A 25,780-nucleotide genomic window follows, 5' to 3' on the forward strand; every position below is an offset into this window, starting at 1 on the left:
GGTTTCCTTTTCTGGATTGTTATTCAATATAAACAAATGAGGGAGAATTTATGCTTCCTGAAGAGGGGAAACATAGGTATTGGAGACTGTCTTCCTTGCCTTGCCTTTTGCCTTGTTCTCCTGTTTTCATTTCCTCTTCTTCATGCAACCTGGATTTTACAGTTAGCTCATTCATTCATTCCCTCAGTAAAGATGGGAGCTCCTGCGGGGACCAAGCATGTGCCAGGAGCTGAGGACATAGTGAAGAAAAGATTTTCTAACTCTTGGTGGAGATGCAGGACTTCAGGGAGCCTCCGGGGTCCCTGATAACCTCCTGCAATTGCTTCTTACTGAACAAACAGAATCTTCTAGCTACTTTGGGACTCCCAGGTTTTTGTAGGGTCTCAGCACATAGGATCACAGAGCTGTTGGATGTGTGAGCTAGAAGATCATCTCATCTTGTGGATGCATTTATCTTATATAGGATTCAACTGGGATCACCAGAGGGGCCATGAGTTGCCTAGTGTCCTTCAGAGAGTTAGTTAAAGATCAAGATTCTTTTGCTAATGTTACGCCTGCTCTACCCTTCAGCCTCTCTCTCAGGTTTTAGATGAAGGAAAGGAAGGAAGGAAGGAAGGAAGGAAGGAAGGAAGGAAGGAAGGAAGGAAGGAAGGAAGGAAGGAAGGAAGGAAGGAAGGAAGGAAGGGAGGGAGGAAGGGAGGGAAGGAGGAAGGAAGGAAGGAAGGAAGGAAGGAAGGAAGGAAGGAAGGAAGGAAGGAAGGAAGGAAGGAAGGAAGGAAGGAAGGAAGGAAGGAAAAAATTAAAAACAAGGTTCCTCCTTTTCACTTAGGGGTCTAAGGCCGTAAACATGAGTAAAATGAAATTATGTACCATTGCCTGGAAATCCACTTGTGCATTAACCAGAGCTTTAGCAATCTGTGCTGAGTTTTGAAAGTGCACATTATCTGCAACAAAGAGAGAGAGTTAAAGCGCTGTTAAATACCAGAAAGCACAGAGTGACAATGTACTGCCTGGAAATGAGCACCAACAATTATCTAGTCATGCCGTTGACATTGTCAGCCGTGCGTAATCACACTCGTTTATGGAAATGTCCCTGACTCTTAGGTACTGACCCTGAGCACAGGCATAGGAGGATGCTTAATGTTTCTTAAACAAAGTGATGCTGGCTCAGTATTTTTATGTGTAAGAGTCTTGCTTAAACCTCACCATCTGCTGTTCCGTGGATGAGAAGATAGTCTACATTTCTGAAATATTCTGCTCTTGCCATCACAGTTGAATTCTGGAAAAGAGGAAAAATTAACATTTTAGTTGCTGCAAGTTCTAATAGAAAACTAGCTAAATCATTGTGCAATGGACTTAGCACCAATACTGAAATTATGTATTGCTTTGGTTGATAAATATTTAAGAGTCAGAGCAACACATTTTCTTCATCATTTGCATTACTTCCATCTGATTCTTGGTTTGAAAAACTGAAAGTTTATGTGTCATATGTTACATATGAGTGAGACCTTAGGCATAAATGACGCCTGCTCAAGCTGTGTAGGGGTTGGGGGTGGGGGGAAGGAAGGGAAAAAAAAGAATAAAATCCAAAAGGAGTAAATTTCTTTCTAGTGAGGTGTTTTGCAGCTAACAAAAGATCATCCTATTTGCTTGGGGACCCAGCAAAAGTGTAAACTCCGAATGGCAGCTTTAAAATTATTTTGCACACTTGAAATAAATTAATGACCCGAATAAAACAAAAAATTCTTACTTTATAGTGCTCAAGATTATCATCCTTTGTTGGGAGACCCATGAATCGCTCCGTGTAGATAGATGCTATAAAATAAATAAGACGGTGTTGTTTACATATGATATGTATTTTTTCATTAACCAATGAGACCCTCTGGCTTGATAACTGCTCCTCAGTTCTCTCCTGTGCAGCTGCTGAGGAAGATTCTTGCTTTCCTTTTCTGTAATGCCCTACGTGAGACTTTTGCCCTGCTATTTGCCTCCATAGGACTAGAGAAGTAATGGCAGAGGAGATTATGGAAACAGGAGCATCTATCATTAGAAAGGGCTGAATTTTGGCTTTTTCACTTCTACCCAAAGCATGGCAGTTGACAGAACGTTGAGATAGGAACGACCCCATGGAATGACCTCATTATATTTTAAAAGAAGTCATAAATGCAGCCACTTGTATTCCTTCCCTTAGTGTCTTGATTAATCTGATATGGAGTTATGTCCCCTGAATCCTCCTCCCCCAACACATGTATACTTTTTTTTTCCTGAATAAAGATTCCCTATAAGTCTCCATTGTCTCATTTCCACTTCAACACAGGGAATCAGATACGATGAAAGCTAATTTTCATACAGTTATTAGAGTTAATTCCAAATAATCATCCCTCATTGATATTAATCATAAACATAGGCAGCTAGGGGAGGTGTACTTATTGGACAGATAGTTATAGCTCTGATTTCTGGAGCAATGGAGCTGGAAGCTGCAAAATTGTGGCATGGAGGTGAATTACTTGGCCTTCGTCTGACTTTGTATAGGATGTGCTTAAAATCCAGCAACGCTGCAACTGTGAGCCTACAGAAACACAGTTAGCTCTGATTTGAAAAATTTGATTCAGCAGGAGGAACAAGGTTTCTAGAGAGAATTATATTGGATTTTGGAAAAGTTCTTCCTTATTCTAAAATTTCTTTGATTGTTATAACATGATTATAGTGAATCATAAAAATAACCTTGTTAATACATTGTATTTCCCCCGGTGGTGCTGGGATGAATTTTACTGCATAATTTGTTTTCTTAGCAACCTCAAATAAAGAGTAATTATGTGTTAAATGTTTTATCAGCAATGTTTACGACATGTTGACATGTTTCCATACCATAATATTCCCAGCTGGAGACTGGAGCTACTGCTATCCCACATTTGAAAAGACCAGTTCCGGATGCAAGGGCCAGTGATGAAACATAACCACCATAGGACTGTAGAGACATTGTTATGAGTTAGTCCCACATTTACTTTTATAAACTCTCCTCTATATTTGTATAACAACTTTACTCACAATAAATGCTGATGGGAGCTGAGGAACATGCATAGGGCAGATTAAATGGCTACCTTACACCCTTGGCAGCAAGCTCTACCAGGCATAGCAGTAATTTCATCCCTAGTAAATTATAAATACTTGGTATGCTGATCAGAACATGGCAGAAGCAGTTTAAGACATGGCTATAATTGTAATTTTTCTGTAAAAATTTCTCTTTTTTTCTCTTCTATATTTTTCTAACCAGGGCCTTGCTACAGCAAAAACAGAATTTTACTTGAAAGAAATGCACCAAAAAAGATTATGCCCAAAATGTAAATGCAAGCTACTTCCCATAATTTGCAAAAGTCCTGTGAGGCAGAACTTGTATCTGTGTAGTTACTTATTTTCATAACAGAACAGCAAGGGAAGGACATAAGAACCTTGTAGATAGTTTAAGACATGGCCAGGGTTTTTGTATAATGTCATGTTACATATTCTGTTTTAAGGATTTCTGGCAAGCGGCTGAAAGAAGGGAAGGCCATTAGTGCTTTTAAAAATTTTACATACCCTCCCACAAATTTAATAGGGAAACAAAGAAATACACAAGAGAATACAAATTTCAGAGTCAAGAGCAGATGTAGCTTTCATCACTTTTCTTCCTCAGTAATCAATAGGCAACTCAGAAAGGTGACCCTAAAAACAGAAGAGATGTCTGCCCATGTCACTTGGAAATTTCTAAAGAATGAAGAAAAACCCGGAGCATCACAATAAGGTTGCATCTCTCCCTGGAAGAAACATCTAACCTGTATACATGTGCTGGGAGAGAGTGTCTTCTGGAAACACGGAGCAAGCAGGGTTCTGGGACATGAATCCCCCTCCCCCCCTCAAAAAATATGTATGTTGGATCAGGAAGTGAGTTTTAATGTTTACTCTTGCCCCAATGCTGGGACATCCATCTCTACAAGTCATAAGAGGACAGTATGGCTCTCCCACTAAAGGTGTACCTTGTTTTTAAAATATTACTGCCACAAATTTCTGGAAATCATTTTCCTCAGGTCAGAGAATATCGTATCACCTTTTAGAACAGAAAGGTCAGTCTTTAGAGAGGGTGAAAGAGTGAGAATGAGAGTTCTACAAAGCAAGAGAGAAAAGCTGACAGAGAGACAGACAAATAGACAAACTCAATTTCCGTAGGTCAGGGGTGGGGGTCTAATCTTAATCCATAAAATACATGAAATGGGGGAATAAACCAAACAATCCTGCTGAATTCAGAAGTTAAAGGAAGAGTTCTCTAGTTTACAGCTTTATGTCTCCAGCTCTGCAAAGTTTTACTGAAGACCCTTGACTCCAAAACAGAGAATAGAAGAAATAGTTCTGATTGTACCATGGTCTCTTTTTATCATACGTGGAGAAAGCTAAAACATGTCTTAATAGGGGAAAGATATATTTTAAAAACAGAAGAAACATTTGGTCTTCTGAAATCATGTTGGTAGAAATGTACTTGAAATCTATGTAATCTTATTAATTAATGTCATCCCAATAAATTTAATTAAAAAATTCTTTTGAAAAAATATATTAAAAGATTTTTTTTTTTGCTTTAAACTTTTTAAAAATCTTTTTGATAAGTGAAAAATTTCTATCAGGTTCAAATTTCCACCTGTAATACCAAAATAATTTGTCAGTGAGTACATTAGGAACAACTATTTCTGAAACAGAAGACCTTTCCTGCCTTCATAAATTTAGGCTTAAATGAGAGTAGAGTCAGCCTGAGTTCTTTAGAAAAATTATTACTGCTTATGGTTTTATTGGGAAAGCACATTCACTGCAAATAACAATGCTGGGTCCTGCTTCTCCTCTCCTATGCCCCAGAACAGAAACTAGCACGGAGTGAGATTGGAAATCGAAAGCATTTGCATATAGCAAAAAGGGGTTTTGAATATATCTGTTCAAAACTCTTAGAAATTCTTAATCTGTATCTACTCAATGATTAGGTAATAGTGCTGTATCTAAATAAAATTTTCATGTTTTCAGGATGAATACAAACTATCGCTAAGAACAAAACTATACCAGCAGTAGCACAACAAAAGGTGTAGTTTAAATTCTCAGGCAGCCTAGCAAAACTATTCTTACTGTAGAAGCGAAGAGGAAAAAAAGCAGCAGAGTTAACTTTTTTCTGCTGTCCCTTGGGTGGGGCTCTGAGGCAGAGTGGGTGGCTGCTGCAAGAAAAGAGCCCACGGAGCAGATTGGCCATGAGAATTCTAGAATTTTGTCCTTTGCACTTAGACGCCTTGCCATTTTACTTAAATGAAGGATATCTTTAAAAACATTTTTAGAAGGGCACAGAATTTTGAGGGGTTTATGGAATATTTTTATGTAAGCTATACAGCACATTGGAACATTTTACCTACAGGCAATAATAATGAGCTAACATTTGTATGGCCAAGGTTATCGCAAAGGCCTTTGCGGTCCTACACAATCTGTTTCCCTTCTCCCGCCTCACATCTCCCACTTGCTCACTGGCCATCCGGATGTTCTTTGAACTCTCCAAACATGATCTAGCCCCAGCACTTTGGCAAATGGTGCCACCCCCTGCCCAGAATGCTCTTTCCCCAGAAATCAGCATGACTGACTTCTTCCCCATTTTAAATCTTAACTCAAAAAAAAAAAAGAAAAAGAAAAAGTTCACTTGTCTTTCTAATCTAAAAAACTACCCACCCTGCACACCATGCTTTTCTTGCTTTGTTTTTCTCCATAGCACTTAGCATGATTTAAGATCTTAAACATTTTACTTATTTATCTCCCTTATTGTCTTTCTCCTAACCATTCTCAACTCAAGAAAGGCAGAAGTATTTTTCTGTATTGTTAATGAATATGTCACCAGCACTGGGAATATGATCTGAAACACAGTAGGGATAGAATGAACATTGGTTTAATAAGTGACTTTTCTACTAACTCATCTAACCCTCATGGCAAGTTGGTGAAGACATTACTGTTGAATTTCAGGATGGGGAAACTGAGGCTCAGAGTACACTTAGTTACGTAGTCAGTAAGCAGCAGAGGTGGGACTCAATCCCAGGACATCTGGCTCTACAAGCCATGCCATTTCCTCTACATCCCTACACTAGAGAAATGTTTGGGGGAACTTTAAGTTTAGAATTGAATATGGTCTCATTAGAGGTGCATTTGTCCTACTTTTACATCGTTGATCACACATAGCAATTCAAATTGCTTATAATTAGTCACTGGAAGAGAAAGGAACTAAGATTAAATCATGAACTAATGCTTATTCAACACCACCTGGCTAGGCCTATATTAACAAAGCAAAGCCTATAAATGTGGTTGTTATTCTAATAATTTAGGCAAAACCCCCCACTGCGCTTCAATTGTCAGAAAATAATTGCTTCAATTTTTCTTCGCATAAACTGGAGTTTAACAACTTCAGTGCTGTTGACATTTTGGTGTGGATAGTTCTTTTTTTTGTGAGGGTCTGTCCTGTGCATTGTGAGATATTTAACAGCATCTCTGGCCTCTCTTCAGTAGACGCCAGTAGTACCACCCCAGTTGTAACAACCGACAATCTCCCTAGACACTGCCAAATGTCCTCCAAAGGACACAACGACCCAGTTAAAACCACTGTCACAACAGACAAGTCTTAGGCAGAGTACTGGAGGAATACTGGATATCTAATAAGCAGCTAAAAACAAGGCTATGGAATTTTAGTTCGTGTGAGCCAGAAAAAAAATAAAAGGATAAAAATTCTTCTCCTCTTCTTAATCTGGATAGTGGAAGAAAACATAGAAGTTGCAGCTTATTGACCAACTGACCTCAAAAAATTGTTGTGTGGTTAGCTATAGTGTATTTCTCAGATTACTAACATGCCTAACACTTCATGATGTCAGATATTTCCTTCCCAATAAATAACCCTCATGGTCATTCTCAATGTCTTCCTTTTTGCCCTCTCCAATTTCCCATTGGTTCCAGCTTATCACACTACAAAAGGACACTCAGATCTATGACCCTTTCCTACCTAATTCAGTGTCTAATTCCTGCCCTTGGTATTTTTGCCAGTAATACAGGTCTCCTAACTCCTTGGCCCACTGTCTCCATGACCTCAGGCCGTTCTTTACTTGGCAGTCAAGAGTATCTTTCTAGGACACCAATTCCACTCCCTGTTGAGTTCTAGAGCACTGCTCAAAGAGATATCCTGGAATCAAATACTTTTTGGTAATACTGTATTAAACAAAATATAACAGGATTCTTTAATACTCCTTCATAGAGCCTATGTGCACTATTATATAGAATTTATAATTTACCAAATGATTAGACCAGAGAATCTTTTCTTGAAAAATTTCTTAACACTAATAGAATACATTTGGGGTAACGCTGCCTTATAGGGTTAAATTCAGTTTAAACAACAGCACAGTTGTATGATGGGGCCACGTGTTTGTGCTAAACATTTGAGGAACAACTCTAAAAAAGAAAGGACAAAGCCCATTCCCTTAAAGAGCTGACATTCTTGTGGGAAAAACCACCAGCCAGAGAAGATAAAACATTGCAATTTCCATAACATTAGTATAAAGAGCAATTGGAGCACAAAAAAAAGTCATATCTGAGTTGGGTCTTAAAGAGCAATTAACAATTTTCTGTTGTGGAGCAAGGAATAAGTGGGAAATGGAAGAAGAAAATGGATATCACAGATGCAGGGAACAGGGTTTACAAAATCACTGAAACAAGGAAGCACATACATAAATCAAATTACTCAATAGGTGTGGGGAAAATGGAGGAAGATGAGACTGGAAAACTAGGTTGCAACCAGCGTGCCAAGGGCCTTGTATGCAAGGAAATATGTTTGGGCACCAGACTGATGTCAATGTGTAGCCCTACAAAATATATAAGCCAAAAAGCAACTTGGTAAGAATTGTGTTTTGTAACAGTAACCTTATTAGATATACTGGAGCTTGTGAGGCCAAGGCAGTGAGGCTAGTTAAGAGGCCATTGGAATGGTTAAACTGGCACCACATGGACCAAAAGAACCAGCCTTACCTGGGATCTTGTTAGAAATGCAAATCCCAGTGTTCCACCTGGAGCACTAACTCACAATCTTGGATAGTAGGTCCCTGGAAACTGTTTTAACACGTTCTCCAGGTGATGCTCAGGCAAGCCCAAATTTGAGAAGCTCTGGTCTAAATAACATATGAAGAAACTTAAACTATGGCAATGTCAGTGAGAACAGGGTTCGATGTTTGAAGGTAGAATTGACAGAATTTACTAATCAACAGAATGTTTGGAGTCAGGGAGCAGGTAAAGATGGAAATAGCTCTGAACTTAATAACTTGTGTAACTAGGTGTGTGGTAAGGCCCTTAATAAAGATTAGGACTTGTCTTAAAGTAGAATATAGTAAGTTTAGCTTGCGTGAGTTAAGCTTGAGGCCCCTTTAAGACATTTGGAAGGGGTGATCATTAGATATTTGAAAGGTGGGGCTCAGAAGCGGGGTGTGGGCTACTGGCAGGGATGTGGCAGTCTCATTATCCTTGAAACCATGTGGGTTTCCCAAAGGAAATGAAGAACAATGAGAGTGAAGGCCAGGCCCAGAGAAACACCAACACTTAAAGAATGAATGGTATGTAATGACCGTAGAAAAATGAGGAGAGAAAGGTGTCACAGAACTGCAGATAAAGCTCATTCTCCTTTACATGGCCTGAAAGGACGCCTGTTATCTGACTATGTACCTACCCAGGCTCACCTACACCTTCTTCATCATATGCCTCATATTTCTGAAATTTCAGGCATTCCTAACCAACTTAGTGCTCTCCCCACATTTGCCATATTCTTCGTGAACCTTAAGACCTCGGCAATGCTGCCTTCACTCTGCCTGGAATGCCCCTTAACTCACCCTCAGTCACCAAGCTCAAATGCTATGTCATTTCTGAATCTCCCCTTGGCTCTCACAGCCAGGATTAACCATTTTTCTCCCTGGCGTTCTCCACAAGTTATATCTCTTTTAACACTTGGAACATTTCCTGAGCAATTCATTTCTTTTCTTTCTCTTTCTTATCTTTCTTTTCTTTTCTTTCTTTCTTTTTTCTTTCTTTCTCTCTCTCTCTCCCTCTCCCTCTCCCCCTCCCTCCTTCCCTCCTTCCCTCTCTCTCTCTCTTTCTCCTTTCCCTTTCCTTTTCCCCTTCCCTTCCCTTCCCTTCCCTTCCCTTTCTTTTCCTTCTCTGCTTATTTTCTCTACTACAGGTCCAGGGACACAACTTACTTACCTTTTCATCCCCGAAAGAACCTATTAGAAGACCTAATTGAGAGCCACTAAAATTTTTGCACATGGAAGAAAGAATAAATGAGTCAATGATAAAATGGCTGGATTAATAAATATGCATTGGTCTTAAACCCAAAGAACCAATAAAACCATTATAGTATTAAGGTCTTTTTCCTTCAGAACCCCCTGATTCCTCCTGCTTACTAAGGGGCTGCTCAAGTGTTATATCTGTTAGGAGTGTACTCATTTCTTCTCCCACATATGATCTCAGGGTTCACCTCACAACCACTGCCATGATGGAAAGTAAGCAACAAAGGCAGCCTAATATACTATTTCTTCAAGAAGCATTTCTACAGACATGGTGAGAATGTCTTCTTACTGAAGAATTTCAGACTGATACAGATGTATTTCTGGGTGACGGGTGGGTTCCTCAAATTATCCCACATAGATGGTTCTCTACCAAACTAATACTTAGAATTTTCCAGAAATAAAATTAAAAATTCCACTTGATGGATCTTTCAAAGCCTACAATAAAACCAAAGTAAAATTCTAAGAGAAATGTAAATGACTATATGTAAGTGTTCAGCTTGAAATTTGAATCTTTCAGGGATTTACTTTAGGAAACTTCATAAAAATGGATGGTAGGGAAAGGTCTTGTCTGAAATACTTCACTATAAAATATTTTATTTATTCCCACCCTTTGAATCCCATTAGTCTGTTTAGATATTTAACATTTGATAGTTTTAAGAAAGAACAAACAGACTGAAGTAACAACTTTCCACAAATTCATAACAGCTCTTCACCTGGTCACTGAGCTAGACTTGAGCCAAATTCTGCAGATTCCCTTCAATACTGGGTTTCATTCCTTCCATCTTGTGCAGGCCGCTCACAGAAAACAGCCAAGAAAAACAACCCAAGCACAAATGGCTGCATATTGACTTGCAAATGTACAAATTCAGACCAAAGAGTGAAACAGGAAATCTTTCTTGAAGGGCAATTATCATAATTTATAGGGGGCAAATCTAAATCCTTTCCAATATTTCTCTAAACTTTTCAGTGGCTTCATTGCCCACGACTGATAACTTTTGCTACTTCCTTTTAACATGTATTTTAAAGACCTGCACAGTTCTTCATGACCTTTTACGAGGAAACTAAATAATACCTCTCTCTCTAATTAGCACTAATTAACATTAGGTCTGGTTAAAAAAAATATCGATTACCCCTCTGCCCCAAAATCAAACAAGATATGACTGGCATAGGAGAGATACTAGGGAATTTATATTCTGAAAGTTTCTGTAATTTCAAATTTTAGCTTAGCTTTTCATTAAAATAAAATGATAAAAAATAATATAAAAGATCTATATTAATCTTAAAATAACCAAGGGAATTCAACATCTGATGAATATGGTTCAGTTCAATATACCCTAATTTAATACCAAAATATTAAGTAAAAATGTCACTTATTAGTTAATTTGCTATATAAGAAAGAAACTAAATAATTGAAAAAAAGAAACAAACACTTATAGCCATCAGTTTGAAGCCCAGATTATTAAAATCGACTGTTTTCATTGACAGCTTAAATTATGTGCCAACATTAACATTTCATGAGAAACCTTACGAGCGAACAATTTAGAAAATGATGATTGCTGAACTGAATAACAGGCATAAAACATATAAAACAACTCACCCAGCCCCATATGGCTATTCTTTTTTCATCAATGAAACCCATTTCTATGAATTTTCTAAAGTAAAAGAAACAAATTTTTAGAATTTTAAGTGTGTACACATGACATTTACTTCATTACACAAGCATATTTAATCCAAAAATTTAATAGAAATGCTACATTTTCTTTGTTTAAACACATGCATAATCAGGCTACATTTACAAATAATTAAAATAATATTATCATGTTTCTGAAAAGGGTAAAAAGATCCTCTAGATCTACTGTCCATCTCTTGAGTAGTACTTTTCATGGTCTCATATCCTAATTGTGTCAGTGCTCACTGTAACACAGGAAGTAAGAGCACCATGACTAAGATCATATTTCCAAATCCTCAGCTTCAGAAAAGGAGGTTTATATTGTTGCTATTTTAAATTTCATTAATCTCTCATGACCTTGTTTACTTATATATTAATCACCATCTCGCTGTTGGTCACAGCCATCCGTGGAAAAATATCCATCTCTCTTTTCCATCTCATATTAAATCGCCCTCCATTTATCATGGTATGAACAATGATATGTATCTTTTAGGATATGGACATGATTCAACAGAGCTCCGTCACGGAAGAGCCTCCATCTGCAAACTATTTTGAAAATGAATCTCTCCTTAAAAGCAAGGGACATGCAGCCGGGCCACTTTTAAAAGTCAGAAATGTAACTTTGCTAGGTGGGTACCAAAAAGAAGGGAGAGTGTTTTAAGCTAATTTATTTCATGCTCCCTTGAAGGCTAGTGTTTGAGAAATATTGTGCTTTATTCTGGAAATGGTTTGACAAAAACTCAGGAAACTCTCAGAGAAACGGAAACAACAGGAAAAAAAAAGCGACTGGAGGAGCCACTGCGGAGGCCAGGCTGCAACAGTAACAGGAAGTGGGGGAGGAGTCACAGTAACACACCTGACCCCAGAAAAACACAACTTTTTTTGTGCCCTTCAGTTATGTTAATGCTCTTTCTGATTCTTCTCCTAAAGCTACTGGAGTGATTTTCATTAGCTGAAAAACGGAGTTTCTTACAGTGACCATTTTGCTCATTGCATTGATTCGACGTGTACATCTCCAATGCGTAGAGTTGGGCAAACGCCCGGGACAAGCAGATGGGAAGGAGCCCCGTCAGTCACAGCTTACCCAACACTGATTCGGAGGGACACGGGAGGGTACAGGGAAGAAATGCAGCAGCAAATGGAAAGTAGCTACCTGTGCGGATGCCGCTCATGCTAAAGCAGAGAAAATGTGCAGCAAATTGTGGCATTTTGGCAGTTCTTCCACAAACTTCAAAAACCAAATGAAAGAAGAAAAGGTTCACTTCCCTCATTAAAAAGAGTAAGCTTAAGTAAGCTCAAGTGTTTGAAGACAGTCCTGGGCCATAAAACCAAACGTGATTTTTATGATCTCCCAGAAGCTAGCAATCGTATTACTTGCGACTAAAGCAAAAGCAAATAACAGGTTATATATGGGAACAGGAAATTCTTAACAGCTCCCTTCCTAGGTTTATTCTGAAATGATGACATTTACAGGAAATGATAGCGCAATAGTTAACATGGAAATGAAACATTAACACTTAATGTGGCAGGACTAGGTTAAAGGTTACCTAGATAATCTGAGCACAATGAGACCAACAAGGCTCTATAAAATTTACCTCCAAATTCTGAAAAGCTTCCAGAAGGGTTATCAGAAATACTGTTGATAATGTGGTTAAATCAACAAAATGTTAGTAACAAATGAAAAAACATGTTTTTCTAATTTAGGATGCTGGACTGAACTTTACAATTTTTCTCTCATAAAAATGGCCCTAGACCAAAGATCAACTTGCAATTCTAGTTGTTACTCTATTTTGGAAATGTCCTTATTGGTAACATGTATAACAGTATGATATAATGTACTTTTGTCATATAATTCCTCCTTACCATTAACCCTCAAGTTATATAAAGTTTCAAAATTATGAGAATGTCAAAAATGCCAAGTATACTCCAAATGAGCAGAGTTGACGCCGTAACTACTGGAGTATTACGCCTCTCACATATGGAACATTTACAGAGGAGCCCAAAGAAAGCAGCTTCTAGTTTCACTTATTCTTTGACCTCATGAGCATCTCCTTTGAAAGATTTCTTTTGTATAGTCAAAAGTTGTGAAGGTGTGTGGTTTCTTTTTTTTCCGCCTGCTTTCCTTTGTTTGAATTTATTTATTGACCCTGACTGATATTTACTGTTATTTCCAAACATGTATATATGATTTTCTTTTACTATGTAAAAAAATTCATCCAGATTGAATTTTGTAAGAGATTCACAGAGACAAATTTCATTCTTTTGTGGGGGAGGTATTTTGAGGGCTACCACAGAGAGACCACAATCCCAGTTCCCTAGGTCAGCCATTCAGTGTTAGATCCCTAAAACGTTTCTGGGGGAGACCTGTGGCTGAGTTATTCCCAGAATTATCATTATAAATCTATCCTTTTTAGCTGGTTTTCTCAAAGCATTGGATTTCAAGCCCTCCCTTTCACTTTTGCAAAGCCAAGGCCAGCCCCAACCGGCATCTCCGCTGTTGCGTATGTCCCTTGTGTGGGCCACTCAGCTGCTCGTTGTTCACTAGAGTGTTTACTGAAAGTTTTATCGAACAGCAATGCTGTCCCTTTAGAGCGTAGGTTTCCACTTTACAAAGATTGTAAGTACAATAAAAGTAGAGATTGTAAACTGCACAATTTTATACAAAGCGTGTTGCAATGACATGTATTAGTACTTGATCTTGTTAAAAGGCTGAGTAAATGAGTGAACATATGCCAGATCTATAGGAGGCCTTCTTTAGCTTCCATCCTAAAAATGGCTCATTGAAGATAAAGGTAGCCAGTTAACATCTCTGGTCCATCTTCAATTCTAAGTGCCAAAGACATTCAAGTTATTGTGAGAAGCAGGAGAACCTGTGGCTTGCTGTTCTCTATGTTGAACATCAGAAATAATAATTTGTTGTTAAAGTTCATAGAATGGGCTTCAGGTTTAAATTTTCAGTCCATCCAAGGAACATATTAAAAAGCTATCTTTTCTGTTTTTTGAGACATTCTTAAATTTCAATGTTGCACTTTTGGTGGCAAATAAATGGCCAAAAAATATAATACCATCTTTTGTTGTTATTGCTAGGTTGTGGTGATGAAATGATGGTGCTCGTGAGATTGTTTTTTAGCCAATGCCAAAACAAACCACTTTTTAGCTCTATTAATTAATTCTGGAAAAATATCTAACTGAATTATGAAAATAAGGCATAATTTACATTTCTGCCTTTTGATGTAGTCCCAGGATTTACATGTCTTTGGTGTTTACTGCATGGTTTAAATACAAATAGATTTACCTGTAGTGGCAAAAAAATTCTTTTAAAAAAATTAAGTCTATAATGCTGACAATTGTGCTAATATTCCCATTAAGGCAACCTGCAGTTTTTTTATGGGAAATGAATCTCCCTGTGAAGTTTTTTTTTTTTTTTCTTAACTATCCCTCTACTTCTCTCTCTCAGGCAGAAGACTCTCTCAGAGTTAATAGTAGAGAGGTCAATAATACAAATTAGTAAAAAAGATGAAACTTCCGTCATGTTAGGCATAAATGACATCTACAGATTTGTGTAGTGTTATTTGATAGTCTACTTATTGATTTGTAAGATTTTACTCAAATAGCCTGTTTTTAATCCATTTTTGTGTGTATTACTGTTCACAGTATGGAAGAAAAAAATTTAAAACATATGAGTTATGATTACTTTTCTATTTAAAAAATAATTACTTGTGAGTCTAAACTTTTCTGCTTTAATTATAGACACAATACAGAAAAGTGTTGTCTGGGCCTGGCTCCTTGATGGTAAATACAATCTGTGTTATATATGCTGAATTAAAATCAATAACTATTAATAACATTAAAATGATCAAAGAAATGTATTAACGAACTTTCTAAATTGCTATTTGGTGTGAAACAGTGTTTGGCATTTGGTTACCACGCATATACAGTCATGACTAAGTACAATCAGCCTATGTTAGCTTTTACACTTATAAACTACAATTCTCTAATTTCATCTACTTATATCATAATAACAGACACCCAAAAACTATACAAAAACATCCAGAAAAATCCTAAACAATGTTTTCAAATAAGCAACAATATTGGTTACTTTTTTTTTTTAAGGAAAAGATGATTGAACCATAAATTGCGGTTGAGAATGTAGTTGGGAAGTAGAACTCAGGTTCTGAACCTGTCTTTTCTCCAAATGTTTTCATAATATTTCTAGAATGTAAAATGAACTTTTTTTCAAATGGAAATAAAGAAACACTTTCATGCTAACACAACTGAGCTTCACAGCTGGTTTAATTACAAATAAATGCTTAACATCTATTAGTATATAGTGCTGAAATCTTGACCTATTCCTCAATTTGTGAGCTAGAATCCACGATACTTGAGCAAATTCAGCTGTCTTGTTTTCCACAGATCATCCCTGGAGTTATACAAATTTTTCTGCTAATTGTGAGCCACGTTAATAAATGAAAGGCCATTAGAATGACAAACATCGAAAGACAGTATTTGTCACTTATCACTGTAAGTCATTTTTCTACACATTTTTCAGCTTCCTTCCATCAATCATTTTTTCTCATATTGGGCAAAAATATTCCTTTTAAGATTAATGATAATTTTAGATGAAGTTGGAAATATAGACATAAAAATAGACAAAAAGAATTAAGGCCATAACTTTTGTTGCACGTCAGTATCTGAATGACAGGTGCTCACCTGACAGCTGTGATCTGGTCCTCAACTTCATAAACACCCAACTTTCGATACACTGCATACAGGTGTTTGTCACCTTGGAAAGCTGTTCCTCGACCATCCACCAAGGCAATGACTATCCCTTCCTTACTTGCAAGATAAGATATCCAACTAACAGCAAATACAGACCTTACACTCTGACTGCAGGGACCACCATACCTAAAGGAAAGAAAAGACACAATCTCTGATTCTTTTGTAAAACTCAACTTCCCATCATGGCCAAGAATTGCCTTTCATAGTTCCCAGTACATTTGTATGATAAAATTTCAATAACAGTGGCATTAGAACTGGCTCAAAATCAAGAGAGGACCAGGCTTTTCCCAGAGGTTTGCTACAAGGAAGTTGTTTTGGGACACAGCCTCTCCTATTCCCCAAAACGGATACATCTAGGGTTGGCATTTCAAGGAATATGTGTGGGTTTTTCGTCATTTCTGCCACCTGCCACTTGCTAAAAGCAGACATAAGATATACTAAAAAAAATGCATGGTGTTTTAAGCAAATTGTGTGTAGGTCAGCACTGATTTTGGGTGTGATTCCACTAAATGTATTCCATTCCCTTATTTCATTTCAAACTCAATTACATAAGATGCTAAGATGATTTACAATATTTTTTTTGGCTGCAATTTATCTCAAAGGTATTCTGACACATTCGGCAATTTGCCATACAAAGGAAATTCAACACAGCAAATGCAAGTCCATTTAAAATCCCAAACTTCCTCAGTCTATTTAAATAGCCATATTTTATTTACTCTTATTAGTGGAGGAATATATAAAAACAGCATCAATAAGAAATGTTACTAAGGAGAGCAGTTTATTCTGTCTCATAAATGTGTATTTAATCCAACATATTTCCAGTAAATAGTTTTTGCACCAAAGAAAATGTTACATACACTTGGATTAGCAAGGGATACTTCTTTGATCTGTCAAACTGAGGAGGGAGAATCATCTTGTACCATAAAGCTTAGGAAAAAAAAAGAGAGAGAGTAACTTTTATTCCACTATACTCATAGCATTATTTATTTCCTTTAATAACATTAATAACACAAAATTAATTTAGCACTAGTAAACTGTTAAGAATAAAAAACTGTTTTAAATAGATTTTTTACATATTTTGTCTAATATGTGAATTAATTGAAATCTTGAATTATTGTTTTTCTAGAAACACACATTCTAAAATTAAAATTAGATCCTGCAATATTATAAGATTTGGACTATATAACTTATGTTATCATTTTTTTAAAGCAAGATAAGTGCTCAATTTCACATATATAAATGGGAAGTTTTTGAAGATCTTACTAATTTCATTGACTTCAAGTTTCTTTATTTCCTCTTTAGGCAGCTGGATATTTTTCAAAGCATATTCCAATTCTTTGTTTTCTTCCAGGATTTTAATTTCTTAAAAAAATAAAATGTTAATTTTTAATTAGTAGCATTTCCATAAGAAAATTCCCTTTCTAAAAGTTCCTTGGATTTAGTATGGATGAAACTTAGTCTACATAAGGATTATTTGAGGAGTTTCATATTGGCAAACTTATTTCCAATCCAGCCTTTAAAGCAGGTATGAACTTATGAAGGACAACAATCATTATCTCCTAAACTTATTCTCACAGAATCAAACGCATTTTGAGGAGAATCACAGAACTAGGAATGTTTCTTAAACCATATCTTCCCATCTCCAACTTTTCTTTTCTAACGTGAAGTTACGACCCAAGTAGGTACATTTATATCATCATTTACTAAAAAAAGTAGTAGGAGTAAAATCTGTATTTCTGAAAGGTCAAATTTAAAATAATTATCTAAGTAATTATAAAAGTTGTTTTAAAATTTTTAGTGTGTGAATTCAAATACATTTCTGTGTTTTTAAAACATCTATTTCTTTGTTAACCGTTTCCTTCTGTACTTGATTAATAGAGGATATTCTTCCTTTTTCTTGTATTGAATTACTATGTATCCTATTTCTTCAGATTCTTTCTCTCATAGTAGTTATATATCTTACTAAAACAACTATATATATATACACTATGATCTTTTTCTGTCTTTCAGCTTAAAAGAGAGTCTAAAAAACAATTGTTTATATTTCATCTTAGTTATGTTTCACACTTTAATCTTTGAAACTGAACAAATCCATATATCTTCTGATGTTATAAATTGAGTTTCCAAAAATAGAGGGCTTTTCATAGGCTTTATTCTGACCTGGGACCAATATCAGGGATCTTCTAGAGTAAAGTTAGACTTTCATATAATATGTGGAGTTTATAGCTTTTTTTTTTTTAAAAAAGAGGACCTGAATGATTTCTAAAATATAGGGGTTCCTACAAAAGACATTCTATGGACTTATTTCTGTGACTTTTTAAAAAAGTAATTCTTGAAGATGGGGAACTAGAAGAGGACTTGGAGCTACACTATGTTTGCAAAACCACTTCCCTTATAACTCTCAGTTTTCATATATTTATGGCATTTTACTCCAACATGTTATATTTAATCTTAGAACAATTATAAATATTTTTGGTATATGAGGGGGAACCCAACATAACCCTGAATTTGTTTGTAAAAAATATGTATTTATTCTTATATGTTTAAATTTCAGTCACCTTCAAAATACTCTCCATTTGATGTAACACACCTATCAAGACATTTTTTTCCTCTGCTCAAAGCAGTTTTTAAACTCGTCGATTTTAATGCCTGTAAGTGATCCTGCTGTTTTTTGCTTCACCTCTTCCCCATTGGCAGAACATTTCCCTTTGAGGGTTTTTTCATCCAGGGAAACAAAAAAAAGTCACTTGGGATGAAATCAGGTGAACAGGCAGAGTGGGGTACCAGGGTCATGCCATTTTAGGTCAAAAACTGCTGAACACTTAGCACAGTGTGGGTAGAGGTGTGCACGTAAATCACTCATGAAAGAGGCAAGCACGTTAAAATTCTTCAAAAAAAATCACTCAAGCTAAACACAGCCTCTCACAGTGCCAGGTGGGTTCCTAAAACCCTCACCTAGCAGGGAAGGCCTGAACTACAAGGCTTAATAAGATAATTGGTTTTTTTGGAGCGGGAGTTGGGAGCATCCCCACTCATAAGCTGTATAAGATACATAAATTTTGTTTTAACTTCAGCTAACCCATCAGGAAAGAAATACTTGGGTCATCTTAAAAGTTAAAAGCAGATCAATCAATAAGTAAAAGGAATAGACACAATTTTGAGTACAATGAAGGCTGCTCTTAATTCTCCTTGTGTGGGTTTTATATGTTGAGCTTTCATGGATAACACAAATCCTGTGTGAAGCAAGCACACAGTGTAGCTGCATTATTTATTCATTTATTCCTATTATTACCATTTTTCCAACAGGTTAGTTGGAGACAATAAAAGTTTCCAGGTTGCTTTGACTTTGATTTCTTCTCCATCCTGTTCCTTGTTATTGAACTTCTCTGATTCATAACTGACTGAAATGCTAAATTTAATTTAAAAGTTTGTGAATGTTTCTACAGTCTAGGGTTGCATTTTTATAAGTGATAAGTGGGCAATTTTTTCACCCCTTGGAGCAAACTGGAATTTCATAGGGCTGTGAGGAGGGGAGGAGTGGCAATTGATTGGGTTTCTCTACGTGGTTTTGCAGTAAAAGCCTATAAACTGGCAAAGCCCTAGCTGCACTTTGTTTTACCTTGTTTCACTCATTGTATCCTCAGCACCCAGCATCCTTAGTATCTAGCATCTGACATGCAGTATGTCTTTTCTATATATTTGTAGACTTTTGATTATGATGAAATTCAATGGTAAGAATGATGGATCATGTATTAGATTTTTGTTTAAATCATATTAACTACCATATTTGCCCATTAATTAAATTATGTGAAGAATTTGTAAAATAAACTGATAAATGAGGTCATTCCATCAGTAGGGTAATTTTAATGAGCACCTGCTGTGCCTGAAGCAACTAATTCTCAACCGGGCCCTCCATGTCAAGTGCCAGCTCTTCTGAGTTTCTATAGCATCTGGTTCAAGTACTCTCTGTTGTTTTCAAATGGCCTTACCCACTTTGCAGGGACAATGAAGCTGTTGTACTGTTTTTTGCAATGTCTTCTAACTTTCATCCAATTGCATACATAATTCTTCATTCTCTCTCATCACAATGCCAGAGATTAATCCCTTCACCTGCCTCTGGACTCAATTTTCCCAACTTCTCAGGGACCTCCCTTCTTTCTGTCTTCTACATCTTTGGGTCTGATTTCTTCCATCAACATTTAACCATGCTTAAATGTTCATCATCTTTGAGAAACAAAATCAAACCCCTATCAACCCTTTCTCTCTCATCAGTCAGACCTATGGTAAATACTGCCTCTTTTTATTTACCACCTACGCAGGCCTAAATTTACTTCAACCTGGCTTCCACTTCCATTGTTTCACTGAAACAGCTTTGATCAAGCTAATGCTAATCTCCCTCCTGCTAAGCGCATGGAGTTAAAGCAGGCCTCACCTCACTCTCTGTAGCACTTGACACAGGTCCTCCCCTGACCCGCTCTTCAGGGCAACATACTCTCAAGGCTGTCTTCCCTCTTCTCTTCCTTCTTGGTCGCCTTTACAGATATCTTTCTTTCTCTTTCCATTTCTCACGTTGGTGTTCCACGCAGTCGTAGTCTAGGCTCACTCTCCTCTACCCTGCCCCCTCTCATTTTTTCCCATACTGCTGTCACTTCCACTTCCATGGCTATAGTACCATGTCATTAATGCCCATACAATGAGTGACTTCTTGACCATCATCTTCTGTCCAAACCAATCCTTCAACATCCAGATTCAAAACTATTCAGGACAGCTCCCCTCAGACATCCCATCAATACTTCAAACTCAACATTCAAAACAAACTTTGTCATCTTCCCCAAAATGTTCTGTCCGCTATGGGTCCCTCATTTCCATAAAAAAATAAATAATGTCATTCCACTGACAAAGCCAAATATCCAAACAACATCAATCCCTTCTTCATGTTGATGGGTCGCCTGTCTAATGTAGCAGTCATTGAGAAACACTTCCTAACCCAGAAACCCAGATGAGCTGCCCTGTTTATGTGCTTTCTGTGCTCTCTCTATTTCCCCCATCTTAGTACTTTACCCTGCTGTGTTGTAACTATTTATTCACACATTTGCATTCCCTGTTGATCTGTATTTTCCTTGAGGACAGAGACCATATCTGACCCAGTATCAGTTCATTGTAAGGATCTATTTTCCAGCACAGTGTCTGATTTAATATGACAGGTGCTTAATAAAAATCTGTCGAATAAAGATTTCTGGCACCAAATTCAATGGAAAAATGGATGAAAAAACTACTATAGAAGACACAGTATATGTTGTAAAATGCAACTCCGAAATTTGTCTAGGAATTTATCAAAAATACAAGTTACCTAACTTAATCAACGTAATCTAGGCTCTATTTAATTGAAATTTCTGGGAAGAACCTCAGAACATTTATAATAAACATTTCTGGAGAATTGAATCGTTAGACAAGTTTGCAAAACTGTGCTCTTAAAAAATGTGCATTCTATCTTGCGAGTTAGAAAACATATAAATATATGTTATGTATATTTGTAAATATTAAGTAAAGTAATAAGGTTGTGTAAGCCCTACAGAAACTGGTGTCTGGGAAGAGGGAGGCTGACCTTCATTTTGCAGTCATGGAAAAATGGGAATTGTACTTTTATGGCAACTTCCATTAAAACAAGAAGTTACAGATTTTAAAGTACAACTGCTTTAAGTTCTGAAGATTGAGATGAGCCAAACTAGGAAATACAATCTGTTATTCTTAAAAGTATTTTATTATTAGACCCAAAGCAAAAAAAAGAAAAGAAAAAACTTCAAAATGAAGCTGAATTCACAATCTCATTATTACAATGCCTGTTCTGTCCAGAGCTACTGAATTGACTTTGTTCTCCTTGTTACCTTATTTTCACGTATCTTTGAGCCACTGAGCTGCCTGCCAGACTAATCCACTAGTTTTGGTGAAAAAGCAGTGGTCCAACTTGTCACCAAAATTGTGCTGAAGTCCCTCGTCCCTCGTCACCACCAGCTTCAACGCTATAACATTGTGTAATTGTACATTAAAAGATAATGGAGAACCTCAGGAAGAGTTTCAGATCGATTATCCCCTTAGATAACTCTATTGAGAAAAAAAAGGGTTATCATTGATCTGTGAACTATTTTGAATCGATATTATAAATATGAGATGGACAAGGATTATCTTGCGAGTAGTTGAAAATAGAGCCTCGAAATTGCAGGGCTTTCATATGTGGCAACAGTGTGACGTAGCTGTTAAAACAAAAAAGCTAGCATGATATCACCTTCTGCTTTGAACTGGAGTTATATCTAGAATTTATCTCCAGTTTAAGATGTTACAAAAAAAGGGGGGGAGGGAGGTTGTACTAAATATCCTAAGTTTCCTTCCAATTCTAAGCTTCTGTGCTTTTTATAAAGCTGATTGGGGAAGATAGAATTAACCTCTCTGATATAACTCATCTGTGTTGTACCAGATTCTTACTGCAAATAGTTATTAAATTTCATTTGATCTGGTTTGACTCAAAGAATATCCAATTCTGTAATAATAAGCTATAATCATAAGGTATATGATAACAGGATACATTCTTCTTATGGGTGTGGGGAAATTCTCTTGCTTCTTCTAGGTAGCGTCTGAAACTTCAGGGTTTCTATAGACAGGACAACTGCATACTAGAGAGAGTACCTTGATCCGTGCGGCCATCGTGAAGAGTAGAAATGGGGAGGCCTGGGCCTGTGCACAAAGGGAGAACAAAACATGGCTTAGTGTTAAAATAATGCTTAGTTTTCTATGAGAACTTCTTGTAGTATTTGTGATTACATCAAGCTCAAGTGTTGGGTTTGTCAAAAGTTTTGTTTGGTTTTTTCCATATGATGGCTCTAGTAGTGCTGAGTTGTCTGTAACTTCATTCGAAACAATTTTGTTAGATTGCATTGTGACAACTGTCATATCAGCATGCATTTAAAAAAAACATCAGAATTGGTGAATTTTTGTGCAGCCATTTTGGTATTGAAAATGGAAGAAGATGTGCAACATTTTCAGTGTAATTTCATGCTTTATTATGCCAAGAAAGGTAAAAACGGAGCTGAAACACTCAAAAAAGATGTGTTCAGTATATGGAGAAGGTGCTGTGACTGATGGAACATGCCAAAAACGGTTTGCAAAATTTCTTGGTACTATTGACATTTTGGTCAAATAATTCTTTGCTGTGGGGCTTTCTTATGCATTGGAAGATGTTTAGCAGCACCCTTGGTCTCTACCCACTAGAAACTAATAGTGGGAGATAGTCAACATACTCAAAATATCAAAATCAATAAAATTATTGGTGAAAATGAGAAAAGCACGTTTTATTTTATGGAAAAAACTAAATGGACTTTTTGGCCAACCCAGTACAACTTTTAATTCTGCAACTATTTTTTCCCCCATAAAGAAGCAAACACCATCTTTTAAGTTACATTTAAACAACACATGAGATCCAAGCCCAGTCAAAGAACAGATGTGAGAAGAGTTGCCTGTGCACTTTTCCAAGAGTGATACTGAATAGTTCGGATATAATTACGCAGACAGACCCTAGAAGCAGCAGTGATATATGGCCTCTGGCAAGACATCATGCTGTAAGGACCAGTTTTATCTGTGCCTTCATTATCAAGTAACCATCACTAGTACCCAAAATGTATTTTCAATCTGTCTTTTTGATTCAGTCTATTTTGGTAGGTAGAATCCAGCATCTTTTTTGAAGTAATTAATGCATGGAGAAATAAACTTATATAGAATATGTTGTCTGTTCAAATATGCTATGCAAGGTCGACTTCCCTAGGAAACAGCCCCAGAAAGAGTTCTGTGGGCCAGAAGAATACACACCTGTGGGAGAGGGGAGGAAAGTTGGTGCAGCAAGGGATGGTGCACTTTAGTGCAGTCGCAATGCACATGACATATTGGAGCAGTCATGGGGCATAGCCTGGGTTGAGAGCAATCCCCAGGGGATGGGGGGAGGGACTGGGCTGTGAGGTGTCAACTACCAGCCCTCCCAGCAGCTAGAAAAATGATTCAGTCTTGAAGTCTGGAGGTCTGGGTAGCACACCAGTGTCCACCATATATTGCAGCATAGAATTCAGGTTCTCTGTGTATAAACTGGCTATTTTAACAAGATCTACACATCTTGAAGCACTGTCACTTACTTGACCTTTAGAATAAAGTAATACCTGGACATATACTTTTAAAGAATAAATTTGCTCAGGCAGTCAATGGGTTAAAAGCAATAAACATGGAGGCTGGGGTAGAGGTACAATTGCCCTCTTTCAGAAGAGCTTCTTTCTTTGTGGAAGGAGTGGCATTAGAGTGGCACCCTTGGTCCCAAACAAGCAAAGGGCAAAGGGCAATGGTGAGATCTGAGAAGACTGGGGTATAAATGACTCCTTATTCTGCCCTGTTCTTGGCATTTTTCTGCCTGCAGAATCATGCTTGCTATCTGTTGCTCAGTGCTTGAAGTAGGACAATGCCAGAGCGCCAGGAGAAGCCAGTGGCCTTCCACTTGTACTCATATCTAGGTGAGTAACTGCAATTCGGGGGTGCGATATCAGGAGGCTGCACACCTTAGCCACATTTTCCAACTAACCTTTACAGGTAATAAACCTAATATTTTGATTTATTTCCTGACACCTCTGTCACACTTGAGAGCAAGGAGGAAGGCTCTTATTTATTAAGATCCCTCAAAAGAACAAGTTTGTTTTTTTTTTTATCATGTGGAGTTTCAGAATTTTATAGAATTTCATTTCAGAGATTTTTATTTTGTTCTGCTTTTCTTCGAAGTTATTAAAAGGAACAAGCACACATTATATTTTTGGTCAGGATGTAAGGAAATGAGACATGAATCTGGATTTCTTGACTTTCGGCAATCAGCATCCGCCCTAAGGGATTTTCATGGGTATGCAGTTCCAGAAGTGAAAACTGGCATATCTTTTTTTGCCCAAACTACAAGGCACACTAACAACTGACTGTCCTTGACAAAAATGACCTGAGGGTGTAATCCTAGAGGCATATGCATCAATTGTCTAGAATTCCTCCTTTGCATTGTTTTTGTTCCATCAGCATCATAAATGTGATTTCACCTATTTTAATCCTATTATCTGGGATTTACTCACCATCTCTTGGAGAGTTTGACATTACATAATGAAGCTTTACTCTTAATCCTAAAGGGAAAGATTTCAAGGTTTTTCTTATGGTGGTGCAGTGACTCATTTTACTGGAGCTTCAAAAACACCAGACGATGTGATGCTTCCCACACAGTGTATTTTTTGCTAAATGGGAAATTACCATACTGCCAAGCAAGAGTGAATATGGAAAAGTCAGGCAATTCAAGTTCTACAGAGGACTCTTCCACCAACTTTTGATTAGAGCTTAGTCTTTGCAATGAGATCTGTCTGAAAAAAGTCCAGCCATTGTTAATATAATAAGAATGGTTTGCGTGACATCAATGTAACCTGGCAGCCAGGGAGAGTGGACTGGGATGCACATGTGTGAACAATGACAACCTCACTGTACTAGTTGGGAGGGGGAGTAGATGCTGTTGAGTGAGCATGTGTACTGTGTGCCCATCGCCTTCGAAATGACTGAGCAAGTAGAGCAACAAATTTGCATTGAATTTTGTTAAGCTTGGGCATTCCACCATGAAAACTTTGTATGATTCAGAAGGCTGCTACTAAGAGCAACTAGTGATTGGCAGCTTCATCACTACAATGAGCCTGTTCATGTATCACGTCTCATGCAGGGTTTTTTGGTGAAACATCAAATCATCCAGATCATTCAACCTCCTACAGTCCAGATTTGGTGCCCTGTGACTTCTGGCTTTTCCCAAAACTAAAATCACCTTTGAAGGGGAAGAGATTTCAGACCATAGATGAGATTCAGGAAAATGTGCAAGGCAGCTGATGGTGACTGGGAGAACTGTGTGACGTTCCAAGGTGCCTACTTTGAAGGG

General features: G+C 37.2%; 1 protein-coding gene across 1 annotated transcript in view; it reads right to left on the reverse strand.

Annotated features, from left to right (window-relative positions):
* The window catches only part of FAP (fibroblast activation protein alpha), a 76,875-nt gene that overhangs the window by 1,023 nt on the left and 50,072 nt on the right, over positions 1-25,780 (reverse strand). Inside the window, exons 19-27 of the mRNA XM_054562578.1 lie at positions 22,489-22,536; positions 17,071-17,169; positions 16,665-16,734; positions 15,739-15,933; positions 10,957-11,011; positions 2,869-2,968; positions 1,751-1,815; positions 1,207-1,279; positions 871-944 (exon numbers count right to left, since the gene is read on the reverse strand). Of these exons, the coding sequence (XP_054418553.1) occupies positions 871-944; positions 1,207-1,279; positions 1,751-1,815; positions 2,869-2,968; positions 10,957-11,011; positions 15,739-15,933; positions 16,665-16,734; positions 17,071-17,169; positions 22,489-22,536 (779 nt within the window). The remainder of the gene's footprint in view (positions 1-870; positions 945-1,206; positions 1,280-1,750; positions 1,816-2,868; positions 2,969-10,956; positions 11,012-15,738; positions 15,934-16,664; positions 16,735-17,070; positions 17,170-22,488; positions 22,537-25,780) is intronic.

The sequence above is a fragment of the Pteronotus mesoamericanus genome, unplaced genomic scaffold, assembly GCF_021234165.1.
Source record: "Pteronotus mesoamericanus isolate MK-2021 breed Mesoamerican mustached bat unplaced genomic scaffold, CSHL_Meso_final scaffold_651, whole genome shotgun sequence".
NCBI lineage: Eukaryota > Metazoa > Chordata > Mammalia > Chiroptera > Mormoopidae > Pteronotus > Pteronotus mesoamericanus.